General features: G+C 40.3%; 1 protein-coding gene across 1 annotated transcript; it reads right to left on the bottom strand.

Annotated features, from left to right (window-relative positions):
• Positions 1–6,128: 6,128 nt before the first annotated feature.
• LOC128968249 (lipase member M-like) lies at positions 6,129–17,051 on the bottom strand. The gene is made up of 10 exons (XM_054382643.1): positions 16,972–17,051; positions 15,430–15,541; positions 14,223–14,340; positions 13,318–13,516; positions 12,548–12,657; positions 11,689–11,825; positions 10,996–11,142; positions 8,849–8,920; positions 7,415–7,486; positions 6,129–6,362 (listed from the first exon to the last, which is right to left on the bottom strand). Exons 1-10 carry the CDS (start codon positions 16,986–16,988, stop codon positions 6,129–6,131), a joined length of 1,218 nt encoding a protein of 405 aa, XP_054238618.1. The 5' UTR covers positions 16,989–17,051.
• Positions 17,052–22,169: the final 5,118 nt, after the last annotated feature.

Genomic DNA, 22,169 nt, shown 5'->3' on the forward strand with positions numbered 1-22,169 from the left:
AATCAGGAGAAGAAGCTTGACAAAGAAGCATGAGTACTTGAGGTGACCACCCCCCAGACTGTCTGCCTTTGTTCGCCTCCGCTCGTCTGCCAGCAGGAGAGGCAAATGGGGGAGAGTACAGTTTGTTTCCTGCCTCCTCAAGAATGAGGTGAGAGAGATTTGGAACAGTCACTCTTCCCACCTGCTCTTTCCACCTTTGGGATCAAATGGTTTCCATTTACCATCCCTTTGCCATCCCCTTGCTGATCACTTCTTTAAACAACCTGCTTTGCTGTCCCCAGAAATTGCATTTTTCATACTGCTACTTCTGAGCCCAAAGTTTCTGTCTCTCAAAATGGGTGGCTTCCACCAGCCAAGAAAGCATGGAATGATTTGGGATCCTGAGACCACCTTCATGTTGTCAAGGGTCTGTCTTCTTTGCCTCTTAGTGATGTTTGTCCATATTGCAAATCTTGTCTTGGTCATGGGGAGAGGAGGTCTTTCCTAGGTTGACTGAAGGAACCAGATTAGCTTTTCTGAACAGAAGTTGCAGAGTACAGTCTATTTAGCACCAGTTTATGCCAACTCCACCTACAGAAGCTATACTTCTATCCTTCTATGTTTTTGTCTTTGCTTTCCAAACCCCAGTCAGTGAGTGCAGGAGCACTGTTCCCTGTGAGCTTCTCAAACCTTTCCTCCAATATGCAACTTTTCACTCAAAAACTCTAGAAAAGGGAAGAGCAGTTTCTGTGCAACAGAAAATTATTGGGTGTGGGACTATGAGTTAAAACTATTATGGAGAGCAGGAGGAGAGCTGACATGTTCAGTACTTTCTGCCTACAAGACAGTTGCAAGTAGGTAGGATAGGAGTTTTCTTTCCAGTCTGAAGAACTGCACAAAAAGGATTCATCTATGAAGCTCAGGACTATGCTTGCACATTCTGGAAAAGCCCTTATACATCTAATAGCTGTGGTGTGCTGTGCTTGTATGTGTGGGTTGAGAATGTGGGCTCTGAAAAGTACCAATCATTCTGCATGTGACCATAAAGATCAGGCAAGCTACCTAAATATTAAACAACAGAATCCATGGGTCAAAAGGGGCACATAATGCAATGTAAGGATTCAGCTCATCAGGGTGTCTTGCAAGATTGCTTCACTGGTAACGACTGGGGACATTACTGTTCCTGTAAGCTTGGTTTCTATGGGCATGTTTCTATGACTGTGGTGTATTTTTGTTAGTTCACCATTCTGTTCATCCTGTATTTAATTTTTGATGTCATTGGTAAATATTTGCCAAGTTGATCACTGAGATGCAAGCCTGTAATGTAGTGGGGTTTCGAGATGCTACTGAAGGCCCTTTGCTGGGGGGACTATTCAGTGGGGTTAGTGCCTTGCTGAGGGGAAGGCAGGCCAAAGGTAGCTGTTGTGTGTTCTGTGACCAGCTGAGTACTCCACAAGAGTGGACCAGCCAACTAGTCAGTGTCCATGTAGATTCAGTGTAGCCACAGCATACCTGGCTGAGCATCAGGGTTTGTGAGAGAATTTCATAGGAGATCTGCCTGTATTACAGCTTGTATTAGGAAGCTAAGCAGACTTGGGAAACAAATCTGTCTGAAACCAGGCATTGCTAGGTCCACTAGACATGAAGAATGCAATTTTCAATGAAGAACAGAGGTTCTCATGCAGCCACATGTTTTCCGAGTCTGTTTCTAGCATAAGACATCTACTATACCGAGACATGCTGCTCTATGAAGTTTGTTTGGACATGGAAATTGAACTACAGATCACGAGAAAATAAAAGAGTATTCTTTGGCAAGTAATGGGGAAGATGAGCAAGATTTGTGGGAGTGAAGGAGAGATAGCCAAGGGATTTTTGCACTCTCTAAATATTCTTGTAGGAGAAAGAGTTTTGACTTTTTCTGATCTTCAATTTAACCTTCAAATTTGACTGAACAAATTTAAAGTCAAACTCCATGAGTCATCAGACTGTTGGAATGAAGCAGCATTTGGAAACACCCAAAACTTTAAACTTGGCTTCAAAACACATTCCATTTGATTCCCTTTGTGTATCAAATACTTAATTTTTGTTGTCAAAACAGGAAGCTTCACGACTGCATACTCACTCAGCACAACACTGTTGTAGTTTTCTTTTTTTTCCTTTTTTTCTTTCTGCTGTTTTAATCTGTTCTACTGGGAGTAAAATATGCCTCCCTCTCCCTGCATGGGGAATCTTATTTGGGAAGAAAAAGTTCTGCTAATGTCTCAGCTTGTATTCAAATTACTACCAAGACTAGTTGAGGCAATGCAGAGGCTAAATTATTCTTCCTGTTAGGGCAAATTCTTCTCAATGCATTCTATGATCACCTGGCTTAGCTGGCATGGCTCATGGACTCCCAGGTATTTGCCTTTTAAATCACATGGACTCCCAGGTATTTACCTTTTAAATCAGATACAGCAGGCAAAGTACTATCATTCTTGGCAGGCCACTGCTTCTTTAAGCTTTAAGAATACAGTTAAGAGACATGAACAGCTGTTTTTACCCAGTGAGATGAAGTCATAAGGAAATATTGCTGTCTGTCATAAAAGGACAAGGTACAAGCCATTCATAAATTCATCCGTCTGCCCTTGTGCTTTGAGCAGTCTAAAATTTATTTCACTCAGGCTGTAAGGTATACCCACCCCAACCGGAGAAGCAACTGTGACTAAATGCATATGGGAATATGCTACCTTACTCACTAACAAAACATACATGTGCATTGCACTGCAAGAGCAGGAGTTCCAGTTTACACTGTCAATGCTGTTGCAGTACTGAGACTTTAATTTCTTTGTTCTCAGGACGAAGTAAACAAGCAGAGGAAAATGAAATAGTTGCTCTTTTTCTTCTTTTTATGCAACTCTAACTTCGTTGTCTTCTAACCTGAGCAAAGAAGCACTTTTGTGCATCGCAGTAGGCTTACAGATCTGAGAGGCAAAAAGCTGTCTGTTCATACAAGCAACTGTGTAAAGACAAGATGAAACATCTTTATGGAAGCAGGCAACGGAGAAAGAGACCATGAACACGTATGAGCAAGCAACTTACCTCAGCTTTGACTGCCTTGCTTGTGTCTTCTGCTACAGCTCCTGGTCTGTCTCCACTAGCAGACTGATTCATTGGGAGAAACCTGCGCAGATAAAAGGAAGTCAAAACACCATGAGCTCTTCGGGGTAGCAGCTGTGACTGTCATGAGTTGGCAGCGTGTATTGTAGAGCGTGTTTTAGTGCTGGTTTGGCAATGCTTCAGAAGTGGGGAAATCTTTGTGATGAGAAAGAGCTTCTGGTTAAATTCAGAAACCCAAAATGCATCACAGAGCAAGAGAGTTTAAGTACCTACAAATAAGTGGTTAGAATGTTTAGCTCACACCTGGGTGTTCCAGTTCCCTGGGGTTGTGGTAGACCTTGACCTGTGCTGTTGCCCAACTGAGGGGCTGCTCCAAATGTAATCTTTTAGGATGAAGAGGAGAAAGTGTCCAGCTTCTGTGAACTTACTCTCTTAACAGCATTGCCTCTGCTAATTTTGTTTATGTTAACATGAAGTTTAACATTACAGATTGTTCTGTTTTCCAGTGAGCAGCACAACTCATGAAAACCATCTTCTTCTACATTAGTCACTCAGTGTTGACATGGCTTCTGTAGGGACCCTTTGGTGCCAAAGAAGGCTTGAATACACCATATAACCTTTCTCACAATGAGGGAAAAAACAAGGCTTCTCATTTCTGCAAACAATTTTCATCAGCTCTGAAAACATACTGTCTTCAAAGATCTTTAACTGCTGAATTAATTACAGTCAGCCTGGAGGCTCAGTCCTCACTGAAATTGTCTTGATGACCATGAGCAGAAAGACACGTTCTGTGTCCTTAGGCAGCTGGGCTACAAACAAAGTAGAATTCTTCCTACATGAGGACCAGGATTTTCAAGCAATTAACTCTTAAGTGTCTTCAGAAACTTGTGTTTCATGGCCTGATGAACATACAGGAGAACACCAGATGAAAGGTAGGTGATCCTGGGAACACAGTTACAACTGAAATGCTTCCTTTCGATAGTGGGGGAAGGAAAGGAGTGACCTAAGAACCGGATGCCAGTGATGCTCTAACACAGTTCTACTTTACATACAAAGGTAGTTTGGTATTTTCTTAGTGAAAAGCATTGTAGCATGGCTGCTTAGATGTCTCTGAGTGACAATTACTTGCTGGAAACCAAAAATTAATCACTGAGAAGAGCTCCTGCAACATGATGTATAGTCCCTCCTCATGTGCCAATGACATTTCCAATTCAGTGTGTCCAGCTTGTTTTTACTGATTTCACAGAAAAGTCACCATCCTGCTTCCTTTATGTTCTCCCAGGCTGTGAGGAAGCTGCACAACTCAATCTGTATCTTTCCACTATATTGTTATTGAATTTCCCATTTTAAGTATTGAGAAATCATAAAGTATGTCTCAAATCCTCATGTGAGTTCCCTACAAATTGTGAGTTAATTGACAGGCTGACTCTCTGGAGGGTGTTTGCCCCCAGGAATTCATATTAGGTGTAAGGAATGTCCTTGTCTGGACCAGAGCTGTTCTTTTTCAATCAAACTCTACTTACATTTGTGAAGCACAAGGAAAGGGGATAGGCTTCAGCAGTGGGCTCAGGAGGAAAAACAGGCCTGTTGTTTGCCTTGGAAGGGAAAGAGACAGAAATGGCACCAGCCATCCAGCCAAGGTTAATTTGCTAGGCTAATGAACCATTTCACAGAGTGAGACACATATAATGTCACCAGTGAACTGTCTCAGCTGTATCTGCCCTGATTACAATCTCAAACTTGGCCAACATAAATATTTGATTCAGATTGATGATGAAGGTGTCACTCTGAAAGGAAACCCCTAGATGCACTGTGTTTCTTTCTACAGTGGGGCTAATGGCATTTCAGTGTGGAGGGACAGTGACTCAAAATGCCGTAATCTAAGAACCATGGAAACTACTCTTCAAGTAAGTATCTTTGTGCATACCTATTTGAAACAAGATTGATAGAGCCAGAACCCCCACAAGAAATTAGATAGGATGATAGTTTCTTCATAACTATTTTGAAAGCAACCCTTCCCACTAATGGTCAAAGTGCTCTAAATACCCATGGGATAGAGACAATGTGTTCTTTCTAGCAATGTTTAGGTACTTTTTATTTTAGTGTTTAAACCCAAGAGAGGCATCTCAGGGCCATGATAAAGGTTAGAAGAGCTTTCTTCTGTGGTAGCCAACAGCTTTCATGTGAAATAGCAGATGTGAGATACCTGCTGGCCTCAGAGAAAGAAGAATGGGAAGGAAGAATTTTGAATGAGAGGGTCCCATTGAAGTACTGTCATTGCCAAGATGAAATCAGCAACAGTCTCCCAGCCTGGATAGTTCATGTTACACAGATCCCAAAAGTGTTTTCAGTAAAGACTGAGCCTGCCAGTATTCCTCTATCTTGGGCAGGGGGGACCTTGAACCCAAATTTCACATCCTCAGGTACATGCTTGAACCACAAGATGGGCTACTGTTTTCTGCTGCGTCTACCCTCCCTGTGTCCCTTGACCCTTGTCCCTTTTCCCTCATGAAAAAAGTTAACAGCTCTATTTCAAATGAAGACAAACCATCTTCTTTTCAGGAGCAAGTTTCTTCTGTGTACTCAGGTTTTATTTTCTAGTCATCATCTTGTCCAATAATAAAATTAATCAATACCATAACTGCTAGAATTAGTCTTGGCTGACACTACACTATGCCTTTCAATAACTGCCAGCCCAATAAACTGAGAAATAATATGATGAATGGAAAACATCTTGGGATCATTTACTGTGTTCAGAGAAATTCAATGCTTGGATTATGTTAGTTTCTAAAGAAGAAAGCAGGCTGCATGAAAGCCCTGTCTTGTGTTACCCAAGTAGAGTTATTTCAGAATCTAGGCCGTATCAATTAAAAAATGGTTTCTGACCCACAAGGATGCAGAATGCATTGCAATGGTATGCTGTGAAAAAAATGCACCAGAAGAAACCCTTTCTCTGACTCCAGCAGATACCGTCTGATGCAAAAGAAGGATTTGTTAATATCCAGTGAAAGCAAGGGTCATCAAATGAGTTGAGTATGACTCCTGATTGTGGGTTAAGAATACTTCTGCATCAGATCAATAATCTCATTGTACAGGCGCAGAGGTGCATCCAACCCCCAGATGAAATCCAAGTGTGCCCATTCAGGAATCCTCTTGTGATAGATGAGCCTCTTAATTTGAGACAGTAAAATGGCTGCATCCTTGGGATCTGCAAGCGAGTCTTGCCCCCCAGTCCATACTGCAGTTGGTACAGTCATCTCTTCTACATTGTAGAGAGGAGGAGTAACCTGCAAAACATGAAACAGTGCAGGAATGAATGTCCAGGAAAACACAGCAAACTTTAAACATGCATTTGGGGATTTCTTCTATCACTGTTCAAAGCAGAGGTACCTAAACCAAACAGGAAGGAAGTGCCCTTGCTCCCTTGTCTGACTATGCTTTCAGGGATAATAGCACATGGGAAGGAAAAATGCCTCCTGAGACGTCGTCTCATCTAGGAATTCAAAGGGCAAGAACTGGTAACAAGACAGAAAATCGTAGCATGCTAGTGCCAGGATGCCTCTGGGTAAACTGCTGTCTAGATCCTTTTGGAGTACTGGTCAAGCTGCAGAAGACACACATGTCTTAGAAAACACAACATGTGACAAGGATGAAGAGAAACATGGAGTGATGCTACACAGAAAAAGCACAGGAAATAATTATCCCATTGCTTCTCATAACACAAAACCTTGAAGGCATCCAGTGACTTTCCAAGGGCAAGCAAATTCAAGACAAACCAAAGGAAGCTACACTTTGTGCAAGTCATCATTAAAACATGTAACTCATAATGGTAGGCTGTTGTGGAGACCTAAAGGGTGCGAGAGTCAAGGATGGGATTAGAGTCGTGAATGGAGGAGAAGTTCCTCAGGGATTGCTTGAAGAAAAGATCCTTTTGTTTATGGCTGCCAGAATCTAGGGGTAGCTATTAACTCTCCAGTTGTCCTCTTCCTAATATTATTTCCCTGAGCTTGCACACATTGGTAACTGTTTCAGTCATGGTAGCAGGCAAGACACCTCTTAGGTCTTATTCATGAGATGTACTCTTCTTTTTCACAACTTATTTTTTATCTTTCCTGCTCTTACTTTCTCTTATTCCTATTGACAATTTAATTGAAAAAATTTGATCTTCCTCTCTGTCTCTTTTCTTTTAAAAATTTATTATTTCCATTAGTGCTGTCATGCTTTCTCCATTGACTTCCAAACTAGAAAGTAGTAATATTTCATCTACATGTATTCTTGGTCTCCTCCTGTGTGCTTGTGTATTGTTCAAGAGTGATAACATTGTTTCACCAAAACATACCTGTTGGTATTTTCCTGTGTTCTTCTCTGAACTGCCCCAGTCATAAGCTTGGAACTTCCCTGAGCGAGCCTCCTAAGAGGATGAACAAGAGAAGAATAGTTACAAAGCCATTGTGCAACAAAATGGTGGGTTCTTTCCCTGTTGAGCTTCTGACTCCAATCTAAAGCCTCACCTGCAGTTCTTCTAAGAATTATGAAAGAGCCAATAGTGATTTAATTAAGTGCCTCAACTGGTGAAAAAGAGTCAGATATTTTTGCCAGGACAAAAAAACCCCAACCAACCAAAAAAAACCACCAAAACCCCCCCAAAAACCCAACACAAACCAAACCAAAACAAACCCAACAAAACAAAAAAAATCACAGCTTCTGCAGAAAGACTTAGGGTTGCTCTCACAGGAAATTTGTTCTAGTTAGTCAAATTGCCATTAAGAACTGCCTCCGGCAAGTTCTCATTACTGCTGCTGAGTCCTTTTCTGACAGTCATGTTCCCATCACTCATCTCTGTGAGTGGCTCCTTTTTGTATTTTCTTTTCCCTCTCTGAAGAATTCACCATTTCTAGTTCTTCCCCTGTGCTCCTTGGCTTTGTCTACAGCATGGGTTGTCACTGCTATGAAAGACAAGATCAAATGGGGCCTTGATATTGAAGGTAAGATGTCTGCTAACTTCTTTAATAGTAATAACAGCAAAACCAGTGAAGGCTTAGAAGCATTACTGATGCATGTTTGTACCTGCCAGTCTGTGGGTAGATGTTAAATTAAACCTGAGCCATTTTTCAGAGCTCCCCGATTGTGCCTTTGTAGCTTTTTTCTTTACAGGTCTATGTCACGGTTACAAAATAACTTATCAAATCTAACATTTTTTGTCAATTCACAGGCAAAAGTATTGATTTTCAGTAAAAGCCTGTGCAAGTATAACTCTAACACACCCAGGTGTTTGCTGTTTTGAGAATTGCATTAACATTTTTGCAGGCTCACTGTACTTGTGTCTGCTTCCGATCTGCTCCAGAGCCTGCAGTGCTGCCAGGAAACCTGCCCTGCGTGTAGCAGCTTCTGTGACTGGAGCCCAGACTTACTGAATCCTAGATGTGAGCCTACAGGCAGAAAGGCAGCTTCCCACACCACTGCTTTATATAGAGCTGTGGACATAGTTTGTAAAACGTGTTGGAGGTAGAATGAGAAGAGTGATATATACTTCTGCACACGTTCTTACACGAATCCAAATGTACCTCTATCACACGGGGAATTTCTATCCTACTGGCAAAAGAAGGATCCATGAAAAGCAGTGTTTTGAATTGAGGTAACAAAATTAAACTACAAATTTCATGTGTTTCCAAGAGGTTAGCAATAGCTTCACAACAGGATATCAGTTGTACCCATAGCATATCACTCAGCCAGATGTGAGTAACTGTTTTGTCTTCCAGGATTTTGCTAGTACCTGACTCCAGTGGAGTATGTTCTGCACAGAAGTTCCACCGGACGTTTGTGCAATATACACATCGATTAGGTTCTGAAAGAAAATATTTAGTAAGTATTCTTTTTCTCCTTTCTCTTTAGTTGTACATCAAAACATCTGCCTCAGTGGTGTCATGTATCAATAAAACCAACAGAAACTGGAGTGGCATGATTGGAGACTCAGAGTTACTCTGTATGTGGTGATGTGTGAGGGTTGAAACGACACCAAAAGAACAACCTTTGACCTGAACATTTTCCAGGATGACTAGAAAGTCAGCAATTTATACCCCAAACTACATGTATTGTTTTTTTTTTTTTTTTTCAGGAGTGTGTAGCAGATTCTGTGTGAGAGGGAATTGTTGTTGGACATAACAGCCAAAGGAACTGCAATTGCCTGAGGAATGAATGCATGGCTGTTTGAAGTAAGTCCTGCAGTGGGTTCTTAACTATCTGCTATGTGAGCCTTCCCCACAGAACATGCTGTGTGGTATTTTTTGAAAAATGCTGGAATCACAGGATCACAGAATGTTAAGTGTTGGAAGGGGCCTTGAAAGATCATCTAGTCCAACCCCCCTAGAACAAAATGCTGGAGAACAGGTCTTATGAGGAGCAGCTGAGGGAACTGGGGTTGTTCAGCCTGGAGAAAAGGAGACTGAGAGGAGATCGTATTGTTCTCCCAAAAGGAGGTTGCAGCAAGGTGGGTGTTGGTGTCTTCTCCCAAGTAACAAATGATAGGATGAGAGGAAGAGGCCTTTAATTATACCAGGGGAGTTTTCAATTTGATATTAGAAGAAACTTCTTCACTGAACAGGCTATCAAATACTGGAACAGATTTCCTAGGGAGGTGGTTGAATCACTGTCCTCGGAGATGTTTAAAAGACATAGCTTAGCACCAGACTTGATAGAGTTAGATAATGGTTGGACTCAATGATTATAAAGGTCTTTTCCAACTGAAACGATTATGTGATTCTAAAACTTTCAAACCTAGGTGGTCTGGCCTACAGCTGTACATAGCATGACCTTCCCAAATATGTCTTCACCCTCAGTGTCTGACAGCTCCTGGATATCCTTTGTCTCTGAGCACATCCCTGATGGTCCAAGACTTGGAGGAGGTAGACAAGGGGGAATACATATGTTGTTCTCTCCTTTGCAAAGAGCTCACTAAATCACAGAATCACAAAATGGTAGGGTTGGAAGGGACCTCTGGAGATCATCAAGTCCAACACCCCTGCCAAGGCAGGTTCACCTAGAGAAGGTCACATAGGAACACATCCAGGTGGATTTTGATTGTCTCCAGAGATGTAGACTCTGCCATTTCTCTGGGCAGCCTGTTCCAGTGCTCTGTCACCTGTTAAGTTCTTCCTCATGTTCAGATGGAACTTGTTATGTTCAAGTTTGTGCCTATTACCCCTTGTCCTGTAACTGGGCACCACTGAAATAAGACTGGTCCCATCCTTCTGATACCCACCCTTTAAATATTTATAAACATTTATGAGATTCCTCACGAGTCTTCTCTTTTCCAGACTAAAAAGACCCAGTTATCTCAGTCTTTCCTCATAAGAGAGATGTTCTAGTCCCCTAATCAACTTTGTAGCCCTTTTCTGTACCCTCTCCAGCAAGTTCCTGTTCTTCTTGAACTAGGGAGCCCGTAACTGGACACAGTATTCCTGATGTGGCCTCACCAGGGCAGAGCAGAGAGGGAGGAGAACCTCCCTTTGTCTGCTTGCCACACTCTACGTGACGCACCCCAGGATGCCATTTGCCTTGGAAACATGAAGCAGGTAGGAGTTTTATTTCTTCTTCCCTGGTGTGTCAGCATGCTGAAGAGCTGCAGGGAGGCCAGTAGTCACAGTATGACCAAGAGCAGTACTCTTTGTGAGGTGTGGCAGAAAGCTGACTGCAGTTTTGGGAAGCTTTGATCATCTGTTGATTGTAAGGATGATGCCAAGTGCTATTCTGAGGAGGAGGCAGAGGTCTCCTGGCAGTGGTGGGGCACCCAGAAGATATTGCCATCTAGTAGTGGGGACTGTTGCCTGTAATGTGACACTGAATAGAAATTCACAGTATAGAAGGTAAATTTTGAGAGTAGAAGCTTAAACTCTCAGTAGAGCTGGTAAGAATTATACATACCTTGTCAATGTTTTTCAGGTTACAGCCACCCAGACTGAAGAAGACACTTCTACAAAGCCTGGCAAAAGCTCGGTGGCTACAAACAGGGGCCACTATCTTTCTTAGGTGTTCAGTCTGGTGAAGGAATTCTCTTTTGCCAAGCAAACTCTGTGAAATGCAAAGGTAACATTCATTTAAGAATGTATGTGTTTGTACATTGTGCTGTTGTTACTTTAAAGATGTTTATGTCCTGTTTCTCTTCTCCAGCACTTTCAGTGGTTCTCACGTGCTTTTTTTTTTTTTTTTTTAATTTTATTTGCCAGATGATGTTTCCAGTAAGAAATCAGGTGGCTTTCCATTACATCAGTCTGCTCAGGCTGATGTGTCACACCACTTTTAACAAAGAGATGTGCTACATGTTAACTCTAATTCATATTTTATCTCTAAGCTTGTGGCTTTGTCTACAGGAATTTTAGGAGCCTTTGAGGATCTGCATCTCTGTACCTCTTCAGGTGACCTGCCCCAGAGTTGCACTATTGCCCTAGATAAAGTTTTTAATGTCCATTCTGAACTTGCAAAGGCTTCAATCATAAGGTAAACCTACCCACATGCAAATGAACAGATTTCATAAAGCCCTCTACTTTCTGTTTATCCACTTCAAAAGCTGAACAAACAAGTATATGGCTAAACAGTTGAAACCAAGATATCACATACCCTCAGCAATTTTTCAGGAAGGTGGAGGAGTTTTGTTGCTGGGCTTCTAGCATACTTAATAGTAGTGACAGGTGCCAATGCAAAATAGAGCTTGATTTTTTGAGCCAGCTCTGGCATTGTTGAGAATGCAATGAAAGCTGAGAAAATAAAAAAGATTTTAGAAACCCATCACATGTACTTCAGATTGTTTTGAGTATTTATAAATGTTAGTCTCCAATTTCAAACCTACAAGCAATCTTAGTTGTTCAGAGATTATGGTTCAGCTTAGATTTGTGTGAAATCCCTCTTCTCCATGTGTTGCCAGCTTGTATCTTTATTTCCTTCTTCAGAAAGAAATTTCTTTCTGTATTCCACCTTTGCAGCTTTCTCCAAAACCCACTTAAACATAAAAGGGCACTCTTGCCATACATTCATGCATTTCATATACTATTTCAAGAAGCAGCTGTTTTTCTTCTGGTCAACTGAGTAGTGGTTTTGTGTGTGGGGTTTTTTGGTGTGTGTATGTCCTGTCCAAACTGACCAACTTCTCTTTCTGTACTCAACTTCCTATTTTATTTGTTTTGATCAACTGACCATCTGCTGTATGGCACACCCAAACATCTTGAAAGGAAACAATTTGCATGACCCACGGTAATTTCTAGTATAGCTCCAAGTCGACAGATTTACAGCAGCAGTGCATTTGGCTCTATATGTTTTATTGTCTTTATAGTAAATAGAGAATGCTTACATGCTGAAAACAGCTTATCCTGTGTTTTTCACACCTGCAAAGAATTAATGAATACCCCACGTACATTTGATACCTCAAATCACGTTTTTATTCCTGTTTTCCTGAAACATTAGTCTGTTGTGTCTAACTTACCGAGGGTTGTACCTTGTGAATAGCCAATATAGTACAACTTTTCCTGTCCTGTTTTCTCCAATATGAAATTTATTGCTGCTGGAATATCATACTTTGCCATCTCATCAAAACTGTTGGCAGGAGATTGAAAGAGATGCATGCATATATTAAAAATCCATTTGAATTTACATTTTTATTACAGACTTGTCAGCAAAGAAACAACATGAACCATTTAGTGAATCGTTCAGATATTCTAGGATCTGTGTCTTTCTGGTACGGGATATGGAATATACTACTTAAGATATTCTGGGGGGTTTTCTCCCTTGATATCAACAGAAGGATTATAACTTCAAGAAGTATCATATTGAATTGTAGTGTTCCACACAGAAGGAATGAGTGGTGATAGAGGAACAGAGCTCCTTCCATGGAATCACACATTTTGTGCAATTAGGCTCTAAACAAATGGTCTTTTTGAAAAAGTTCATTAAAATCAGTGCAAAAATGATTTACGTTTTCTCCTTCTGTGATTTTAGTGTTACTGTAATATGCAGAGTAGTGTCTCTAAATAGCTTAAATTGCTACTATATCTCTAGTTTGAAGAACCTTTTCTAGCAGTAGAGGAACGTAGTTCCTCTCCTATTAAAGTTCACACGTGTGTTTAGAGGTACCACAGCAGCAGCAGATGTAACAAATGCCTTTTAAAAGGTAGCATATGTAAATCCCTGATTAAGCCATCTTAAATAAATATGTAAAAATGAGGAGTGGAGATACCCTTCAATGGTCCAATCTACCTGAAAGCCCAGAATTCATCTTGATCAATGGAATAATGTTGATGTTTTCTGGACCAGCGATTCCCTCTGCTATTTCCCATCCAAACATCGAAGCCAGCATCAGCTAGAAGAAAGCCCAAGCTGTTGTTGGGTAGGTTTGTGACCCAGTTACTAGCATCTCCCAATAATCCATGTTGGAGAAATACAGCAGGTCTCAGAGCTGAAAAGCAAATCAGAAACAAACATACAAAAAAAGCAGTTTATCAAATTTCTTGATTTTCTGGTAGTTCAGGGCTTTTGCTGTCCCATATGTTCCTGCACCAATTTATAGGGATACAACTAGTCATGAGAACAAAACATACCTTTCCACAGAGAGAGAGCTTCTTGTAAGCTCTTGTAAGGATTTGTGGAAAGATCTATCTGACACTAGCAAAAACCAGCTTGGCACCTGCTGGTCATTATTCGTATAGCTCTACCACTTTAGTTTGAGATTCTCAACACTGATACTTAGAATGAAAGTGTGGGATTGTTTACAGAGGCTTCTTTTCCTCAAAGTGTGACTCACTCCCTGATATTAACCAAGCGTAAGCAAAACCAAAGCAAAATTAAAAGCTGGAACAGCTTTCTCAGAAGATGTTAACTGGTGAGTTTACAACCTTTGGTTTCACTTTTAAAAACCCTTTTACTCATCTACTCTTTTTATGAGGAGAGATGCTTCACAGTATAGCACAGCAGATTTTTTATTATAAAAATGTTTACTTGATATAAATCATGTTGATCTTGCAGGCCGTTTATGGCAGATGGAATTCTCTACTAAAATTTTGCTCATCTATACAAGCTTTGATAGGCATTTTACAAATATAAGGTATCTCTTCCTAGAAAGTGCACTATGTAGACTGAGTTTATGTCATATTAAAGAAGAGTACCTGGGTTTCCCTGATTCTGTGTACCATAAGGGATTCTGTTAATGGTAATGATATAACCATCCTCTGTCACCACTTCGTACTCCTCACAAGGATACCCTTTGTAAGCAATGAGATCATTCTAGAAGAGAAAGTACAAATGCATTTGCTTGCAGAAGTGGATTTCATATAGTATGTCTGTAAGTTATTCACAATGAAGAAACGTTAGAGAGCAGATACAACTAGATGTTTAGTGTGCATACACTGAGCATCTGAATAAAGCAGTACCAGATTGGATACTGTAACTGTAAAATGACAGATTTCCTTCCTTCTTTGTGTTTCATCCAGGATTTGACTGTTCAGTTAAAATATGTCATTAAAAAAGCTGTGTTGTTTTAGTGTCATGCAAGCACAAGCCCTTGCATTCTGATGGCATAAGAATCACTATAACATCATAGCAGGAGCTTATGATTCCCATAGATGAGATGAGATGAGGAGCTTCCTGGGTGTGTGCTTCTAATCTGCTGCAATACAGTGAGAAGCCATTTTTTTAAAGCTACCTTCAGAGTTTCACAACTGGACTTTTGTGAGTGGTACATATACAAATGAGTAACACTGAAAAAGTGTTGGAAAAAAAAGGAACAGCCACTTGCATAGTCACAAATGACATCACTAGCACAGCCAGTTGTAAGCTCTGAAATGAGTATTAATTTTGACCTGTAGCATTCAACTCTTTTGTCAAAAAAAGATTTTTTTTTTTTAAATAACTTGTACTCAGGTAACTACTCGATGTAATTTCTCATGCAGGACAGAAAAACTATTTTAACAGGTGACTAAAATCTAAGCTTGCTTGGTAGGAGGTGATATTTTGAAAAGCTGGTGATTTTTGATCTATGCTGGTCATTCAAAAAAGGAGGAAGCAAGCCAATTGTTATTTAGATTCCTTTTTGAAGAAGAAATGCTGACTTTCTGGATGGTTGTTCTTTCAGATAGGGGATAGTGCCAGCAACAACAAACTGGTAACTGGCATTTAAAAGGATATTACCTCTGGAGATTTACTAAGGAAAAGTATTTGCCTTCATTTCTCTTAAACATAAAACGTGCTGTTGCACATGCAAAAAAAGAAGAGCAAGCAATAGTATATAGAGTGATTAGAGAGAGTGGGTTACAGGCATCTTATCTATTTTATCTAGAAACCCCACTTCTATGAGACATGCACCAAGCAACTTACAATATTCATAAATGCTTCAGCGTCCACAGCTCTTTTCATTCTTCTAAGTTCTTCTGAGTAAGCAATCCCCTGAAACAAATATGTCACAGCAACAAACAGCCATATCTTCTCTCTGAATAGAACAGTATATTCATTTGTTAGTAGTTCTGCTCTGCACTTGTAATCCAGACAGGTTCTGTGCTTTTCTGACAAGGGAAGCTTAATACTGAATGGAACTATCCTGGTACTCCCCACTTGTTAATTAAGTAGAACAAAGCTGATTTTCAGCATCTCTCTGGGAGAGTATGTCAGGAATCTGGATTTTCTGCTGAGGTCTGGACCAAGACATTGCTCTCAATGAGAATAAAAGCATTGGTGAATCCAAGGAAAGGAGCAAAGGTTTTGGAGACATAGATTTTATTAATTCTTCTGAGAAGCAAGTCACTTGCTTTGCTATGCCATGCATTTGTTCTGTATATTAATTAGGAAATATTTCTGGCTGACTCTAGGGAATACTACAGTTACTGAGCATCTAATAACTAAAGTAGTCATTGTCACAGTGGAGTTATCAAAGCAGAGACAAACAAGTTGTTTGATAGCTGGAAAAGCAATTTAAAAATAAACAAAGTAAAATATTTATTTAAGAAATTAGGAACCTACATAAAACACTTATTTATAGCTGCCTAGCATAATTTGTACAAGCCTTCCTAATGGCAAATTTTATCCACTGCGTAGGATGAAGATGGAGAAAGGAAAGAAATGTAATTGTAGGTAGAGGCTGAGTGCAGGGACATCCACTTTTGTTCAGGAGATAAGGAATTAACCCCTCTCCTCCCCCCCCCCCCCAAAAAAAAAAAAAAGAAACAACCCAAAACCAAACAACAAAACACAACAAACAAACAAACAAACAAACAGAGAAGAAACTAGCCTGTTTAGAAGCACACATAGCATCTTTGCAGCTTTGGAATACCTAGCTCAAAGACAATGAAGAATGTTTGAATTATCATTCTCTGTCTACACCACACAAACCCTCAGAGGCCATGTCTAAACCTCTGCTGTCCGAGTAATGGATTTCTAAGACTGAATCCTCCAAAGAAAAATTCCATTGCATTTATTGTTTTGCAGTCAAGACAGAGCAACAATTTATATTCTAACTTGCAACGCTACATTCAGATGTAGTTATATGTTTTAAATACTTGGCTCCTTTAGTAGTAAAAGGAACAGATATTTTAAAAACTTTATTTTACTGAGTTATACTCCTTTCTTTAGGTTGAAAGACTCTGCTTTCTTACTGCCACACTTGCCCCTTTCTCATGCTTCTCCAGGTATCTCAGAGTTACCTAAATTCAGGCTGAGTCATGCTACTGCTCTTTAACTAAAAGGAACCTTTCAAGAAGTAGCCATCCTTTCACCTATGTGACTTACAAATAATATAAGATAATGAAATATATTCGGTCTCAAATAATAAAGCAGCTCCTCAAGAGCGGTCTTGATACTGTCTTTTACAAATCCCACAAAGTCTTCATTAGTTTTGGGCCAGAGATAACTTAAAGCATAACTGACCTTATGCCAGGAATCATGTGTTCAGCTGAGCGACTGGGATGACAGAAGAATGGAAACTCAGTTCCTGTCTGCTTGGAAGCAGTGCTGGGTAAAGACAGCTCCAAAGTAATGGTCTTGCACCTTTTTTCCCCAATCATGCAGCACGTTGACAATAAATATTGATTTCTTTCCCACTAGTCATTCCTTCTATGATCACTTCAACTTTCCTCTAAGGCAGCACCAGAGACAGGTGACTCCTTTTATCCTCAGTCCTCATGCTTGTCATCTCCTTAGCCACCACAGCTATAACAAGGCTCTTCTTACTATCACTGGTTGCTGGAGTTTTAAGGAGAATACCAGCCTCTGTAGAGTGGCAGAGTAGGATCAGGAATTTTGAAAACAAATATGTTCATAGATATACTTTATCATACCTAATGAAATTGTCAATAAACTTGTAACTACTTTCTCTTTTCCTAACAACCAGCTCGTTCTCATGTTATGTGTAAAGGATGGAAGGAATTTGGACTCTGATATTTCTATAGAGATTATTACACAAATTTATTTATTTTTTATTCTTTTCATGCTTATGTTGCTGTTCTGTAATTCTGCATTGATGCAAGTGTGGTTTCAGGAGATTTTCCTTTATTCACATTTCACCTCTAGAACGACCATAGAATAACTGGAACATTTCCTAAATGAATATTTATGAAGCTAGATTGCTTTTTGACATTCTCTACGGACTCAGGAAACATTGCCATAATGGCCACTTGCATCTGAGAGCATTCTGGGAGTGGGCCAATACTGCCCAGCAGTAGAAACAAGTAGGTCTGAGTCAGTTTTTAGATTTTCAGGACAGTGAGCATTGTGAGACTCTTGTTTGTGTGGAGGATAAGCATGATGCAGCCATGTTCCCACACTAGTGTCCTGGCTTTTACTAAGACACAAACTTCACAGAAATATGATTGAGGGTTTTTTTTTTTTGCTAATGGACTTTTCCTTCCGCCTAATCCAGCTTGATACTTTTAAACATTGAAACTAATTATTCTTTCTTATCCAGTTCCATACTCTTTCCCCTCCAAATATTCTTCCTGTCTCACAGATAGCATTTATCCAACAGTGCAGACTGCCTTGCAAGCCAACACGAACCTACCAAGGTTTTGAACAAGCTTTGATATTTCTATTAATTTTATAGCTTGCATTCTTTTTCCTTGCAATACTGCCTCTGGTTAGGACCAGAATTATTTAATATATCCTTGGAAGTTGCTTTCTTTAATATTTCAAACCAGAAAGAAATATGAAGGAAAATTTCTGGAGAAGGCCTGTTCCTATAAGATTTGGTAGCAGGTCTTCAAATGGCCCAAGTTTAAGTTCTGGCAGGGAATTAAGGCAGGAAAAGATTTTCAAAGAGCTTGTTTAAAACATGGAATGTGTCCAGATATTCACTCTACACAAGGAGTGGGTTGTTGTCCCTTTATTTCCTTTAATATACTTTTAAAGTCTCAGTGTCATGAATTCCATGTTTAAATATGTACCTGCCTTTGAGTACCTCACACTATTCTCACTCACCTAGATGTGCTACTTACTGTGAACAGAGTGTGATGGTTTGAAACTGTCTTTTTAATTTTTCCTTGCAAAGTTCAGAACAGAGAAAGTGAAAGAATGTAAATAAGTCACTATTGGGTGTAAGAAAGCAAAATACTGATTGTTCTAAACACTTCCATTGGATAGATAGAAATGTTTAAGAACTATTACCCAAAACAAAGTAGGCATTCTGCACATTCTGCGTTCGGCAGTGGGGGCAGTTGCTGGGCTGTCTGGCTGCTGTTTCTTCTTCTCTTCTGGCTGAAGATAACACGTACTGACCTTGGCAGCTAAGTTAACAACTTTCTGCTTAACTAACTCTGCTTCTCTGTCCAGGGGGGTCTGGGGGGGAAGCTCCTGGGAGAGGGAGGCCCCTTTGGGAGGGTCCCCTTGGGGGGAAGCAAAGGGAGATCGGTTGTGCTTTTCTGTTGATTGTATATATTTGTAAATGTTGTGAATGTTGTATATTTGTACATATTCATTGCATTTCATTGTAGATTTTAGACTCCGCTTGTAAATACAGCTTTTCATTTGCTTCCAGACTGGGCTAGCCTGGTTACTTGTTGGTGGGGAGGGGAATTTCAGCTCACACCGACACACAGAGCCAGCTTCAGTTATTAAAGCAATGCTTCATTGACAAAAAGGGATCAAAAAACAGTACTGAATAGTATTTTACCATGTATAAATAGCATAATATCATAAACAGCAAACTAGTGGATGAAGTCATCATTGTAGGATAGTGGCAGCATGTGTGTGACGTGACTGTCTGAAGCAGAAATAAGATGAACAACGGTAAGCGTTAGGCTGATTTTTCTTAAACACAGACATACACACTATTGTAAGCTGACAGGTTTTAGGGGAAGTTACTCACACTATAAACAGGTGTGGAATTTAGTGAAAATGTCAGAGGTGTGTCTGCAGCTTCATAAATGTAGTCATATGCATATGACCTTTAAACTGGTCAGTCTGGGTGCCCTTATATAACTAAGTGCCTTTGAATAAATTGTTGACTGCATGTTTGTTTTATGAAACCTCAGATCCTTCCAGTGCTCTTTCTTTCTGGGTTAAAAGAAAAAAACAAACAACAAGAGCCCAGCAGTGCACAGGATATAATCCTCAGCATTTTGATATTTTCTGCAAACTCTTTGCTCTCTTTATTCCCTCCTGCCTCAGGAATTAGACTTGGCTGTGAAAGTGACTTAAGAATGGAAGGTATTTGCAAGCAGCTGAATATAGCAGTTCTTGATGGACCAAATATGTCCTTTTGGCGTCTTCAACCGGCTGGTGCAAGAGTTATCAGAAACATTTCACTATTTTGAGTACGTTAAGGAGGGCCTCTAAAGGAGGCTTTATTGAGAGACAGACTTGGTTTTGTGCAAATTGCCAGCCAGGAGTCTCCAAGGGAACACATGGAAGCAAAACCAGAAGGAACCTCTCCATACACTCTTGTGACTTAAAAAAAATCATACCACAGTGGTGAAGTAGTTGTTTCTAGAGAGTGAGCAGAGCACTAAGAATACAGTCCAGCAGTGTGTTCTCCACATCATCCCTGGGACAGTACCTGGTTTCTGACATTATGGGCACAACATCTGCCCTCAACCACACCAGCCTTGGCTCTAATGCTGTTGGCATTCAGCACAGGCATTTCTGGAATGTGCAGGCAGAGCCCCCATGTCCAGCAATGACTCTTAACAGGGAGGAGAGTCCATCCAGTGGATTCCACACATGAAGAAATGCATGTTCAAAACCACAAAGCACTAGTAAGAACGGATGCTGCTTGAGTTAGAGATTCTTCTCAGCTTTGTTAGGCCTGCTAAAATATTCCTGATGCTCATCATCAGGGTAAATGGCATGGACTAGCCTGGAGGATCCCCAGAAACTGTGGTGAGCATCACAGTATTCTTGAGTGTTGAGTGAGGTCGCTCTGAGTTGGCACTTACATTATTATGAATCTTTCATGTGACAAAGGTAAAGTAAAAGGTGTCAAAAGGAAGGGCTCATGAGAGCTGCATGCTTGTCTCTTCTGCTCACACTGTTGACACCTTGTCTGAGAATGCTCCAGGCAGTGCTGCCCTCCCCTGCCCAAGGCTCAGCCACCCACAGAAGGGGCAGCTTGCAGACAAAAAGCTCAGCACTAGCCCCTCTGTTGAGTTATCCAAAAGGAAATACAACTTCTGAAAACAAGAAGCATTTCTGTTTTGTCTGATGCTGAAGTTTGTGAAATGTATGCAAGCCAGGGTTTCTTCACCTCTGTTGCAATTCATGAGCTTTGCATAACTGTTTGCAATGTTTTGCCCCATGATCCATAGGTAATTCCTCTTAACATGCCACTAATTTTGTAGTAATGTACACAGCAGTAGCTCCTCATTCCCATATGTATGTACTGTAATTAGAAAAAAACCCTGAAGAATTCACAGATCTCCATACACCTGTGTAGAAAGTGAAATTAAGTATGATTTATTTCCTCATATACTTGTTGCTAAATTAATGGGAACGTGAATTCAAATCCTCTGGCAGAAGAACCAGAAATTCTATGAGCACTAAGCAGGAGTTGCACTCAGTGAGCAGAAGTGAGCACTAGTCACTGTGCCCCACTCAGTCCTTGCAAACATGTACCATTAAGCACTGGTAAGCATGGACTAGTGAATGAGGCAGGGGCAGGGTTAAGCAGTTTGCTCTGGTCAGTTTTGCATTGGCATCAGCAGGAGATACAGAATTATTTTTAAGGATGGGTCAAGGGGTCTGTGGGCAGAGTGACCTGAATATTTTTCAGAGCTAGGAATCAAAGTAGTGGGTTTACTCTGAGACAGAGGGAGACTGCTGGGGGCTTAGAGATGGCATGGCAAAATGCCCATGCTTTGTTCAAACTGGCATTCTTCTGTATCAGTAGCTGGCTTGGGCTGGGGTTAAGTTGGCAGCAGCCCAGACTGTGCAAGTGAGCTGAGGTCAGGGCTGGGTCCTGTGCTAGCTGGCAGCTGGGATCTCTGACTCTCTTCCTGAGAGCACTTTTTTCCTTGCCTGCTCTCTAATGAAAAATTATTTTCAAAGACAAATTCCATTACTAATTAACTCAGTCTCAGCTTGTTGAATAATTTTTTGTACATAGAAACAACTTCCCACTAACTTCCACAAGGCCAATAGCTTGGATAATCTGTCTTTCCAAATTGTAAAACACTTGGTTTTTGTTGTTGGTTTGTTTGTTTTTCCTATGCAATAGGAATTTCTTTTGAACCAGTGAAGGTCCTTTTTCTTTAAAAACCGAAGATAGTTACTACTACAAATTGCTGCTCTGCTCTTGGCATCACCATTATGTTTCTCACATTAAATAGTCCATCATAAAATAATCAAAAATTAAATAAAACATAATTACAAAATAAAGACGATTACTTTGTACATAGCACTTACAATATTGTTTTGATCTTTTGTAACCAAAATTAAACATTGTAAAGTGTTTTAGCCTTAGCTATAGAAATGCACTTTTAATAGAAAATCTGCTATCTAATGCAGCCTTTGAAGCTTTCCCTTATAAAGAGAAAATTTGTCTGCTGACCCCAAAGTGATGCATTCTATTTTACTAGTCAACAACACTTCATTCTCTTGCTAGGTGAGGGAAGTTTACTTCTAAAATGTTAGTTTCA

This window comes from Indicator indicator, chromosome 7 (genome assembly GCF_027791375.1).
Source record: "Indicator indicator isolate 239-I01 chromosome 7, UM_Iind_1.1, whole genome shotgun sequence".
In the NCBI taxonomy this organism is placed as follows: domain Eukaryota; kingdom Metazoa; phylum Chordata; class Aves; order Piciformes; family Indicatoridae; genus Indicator; species Indicator indicator.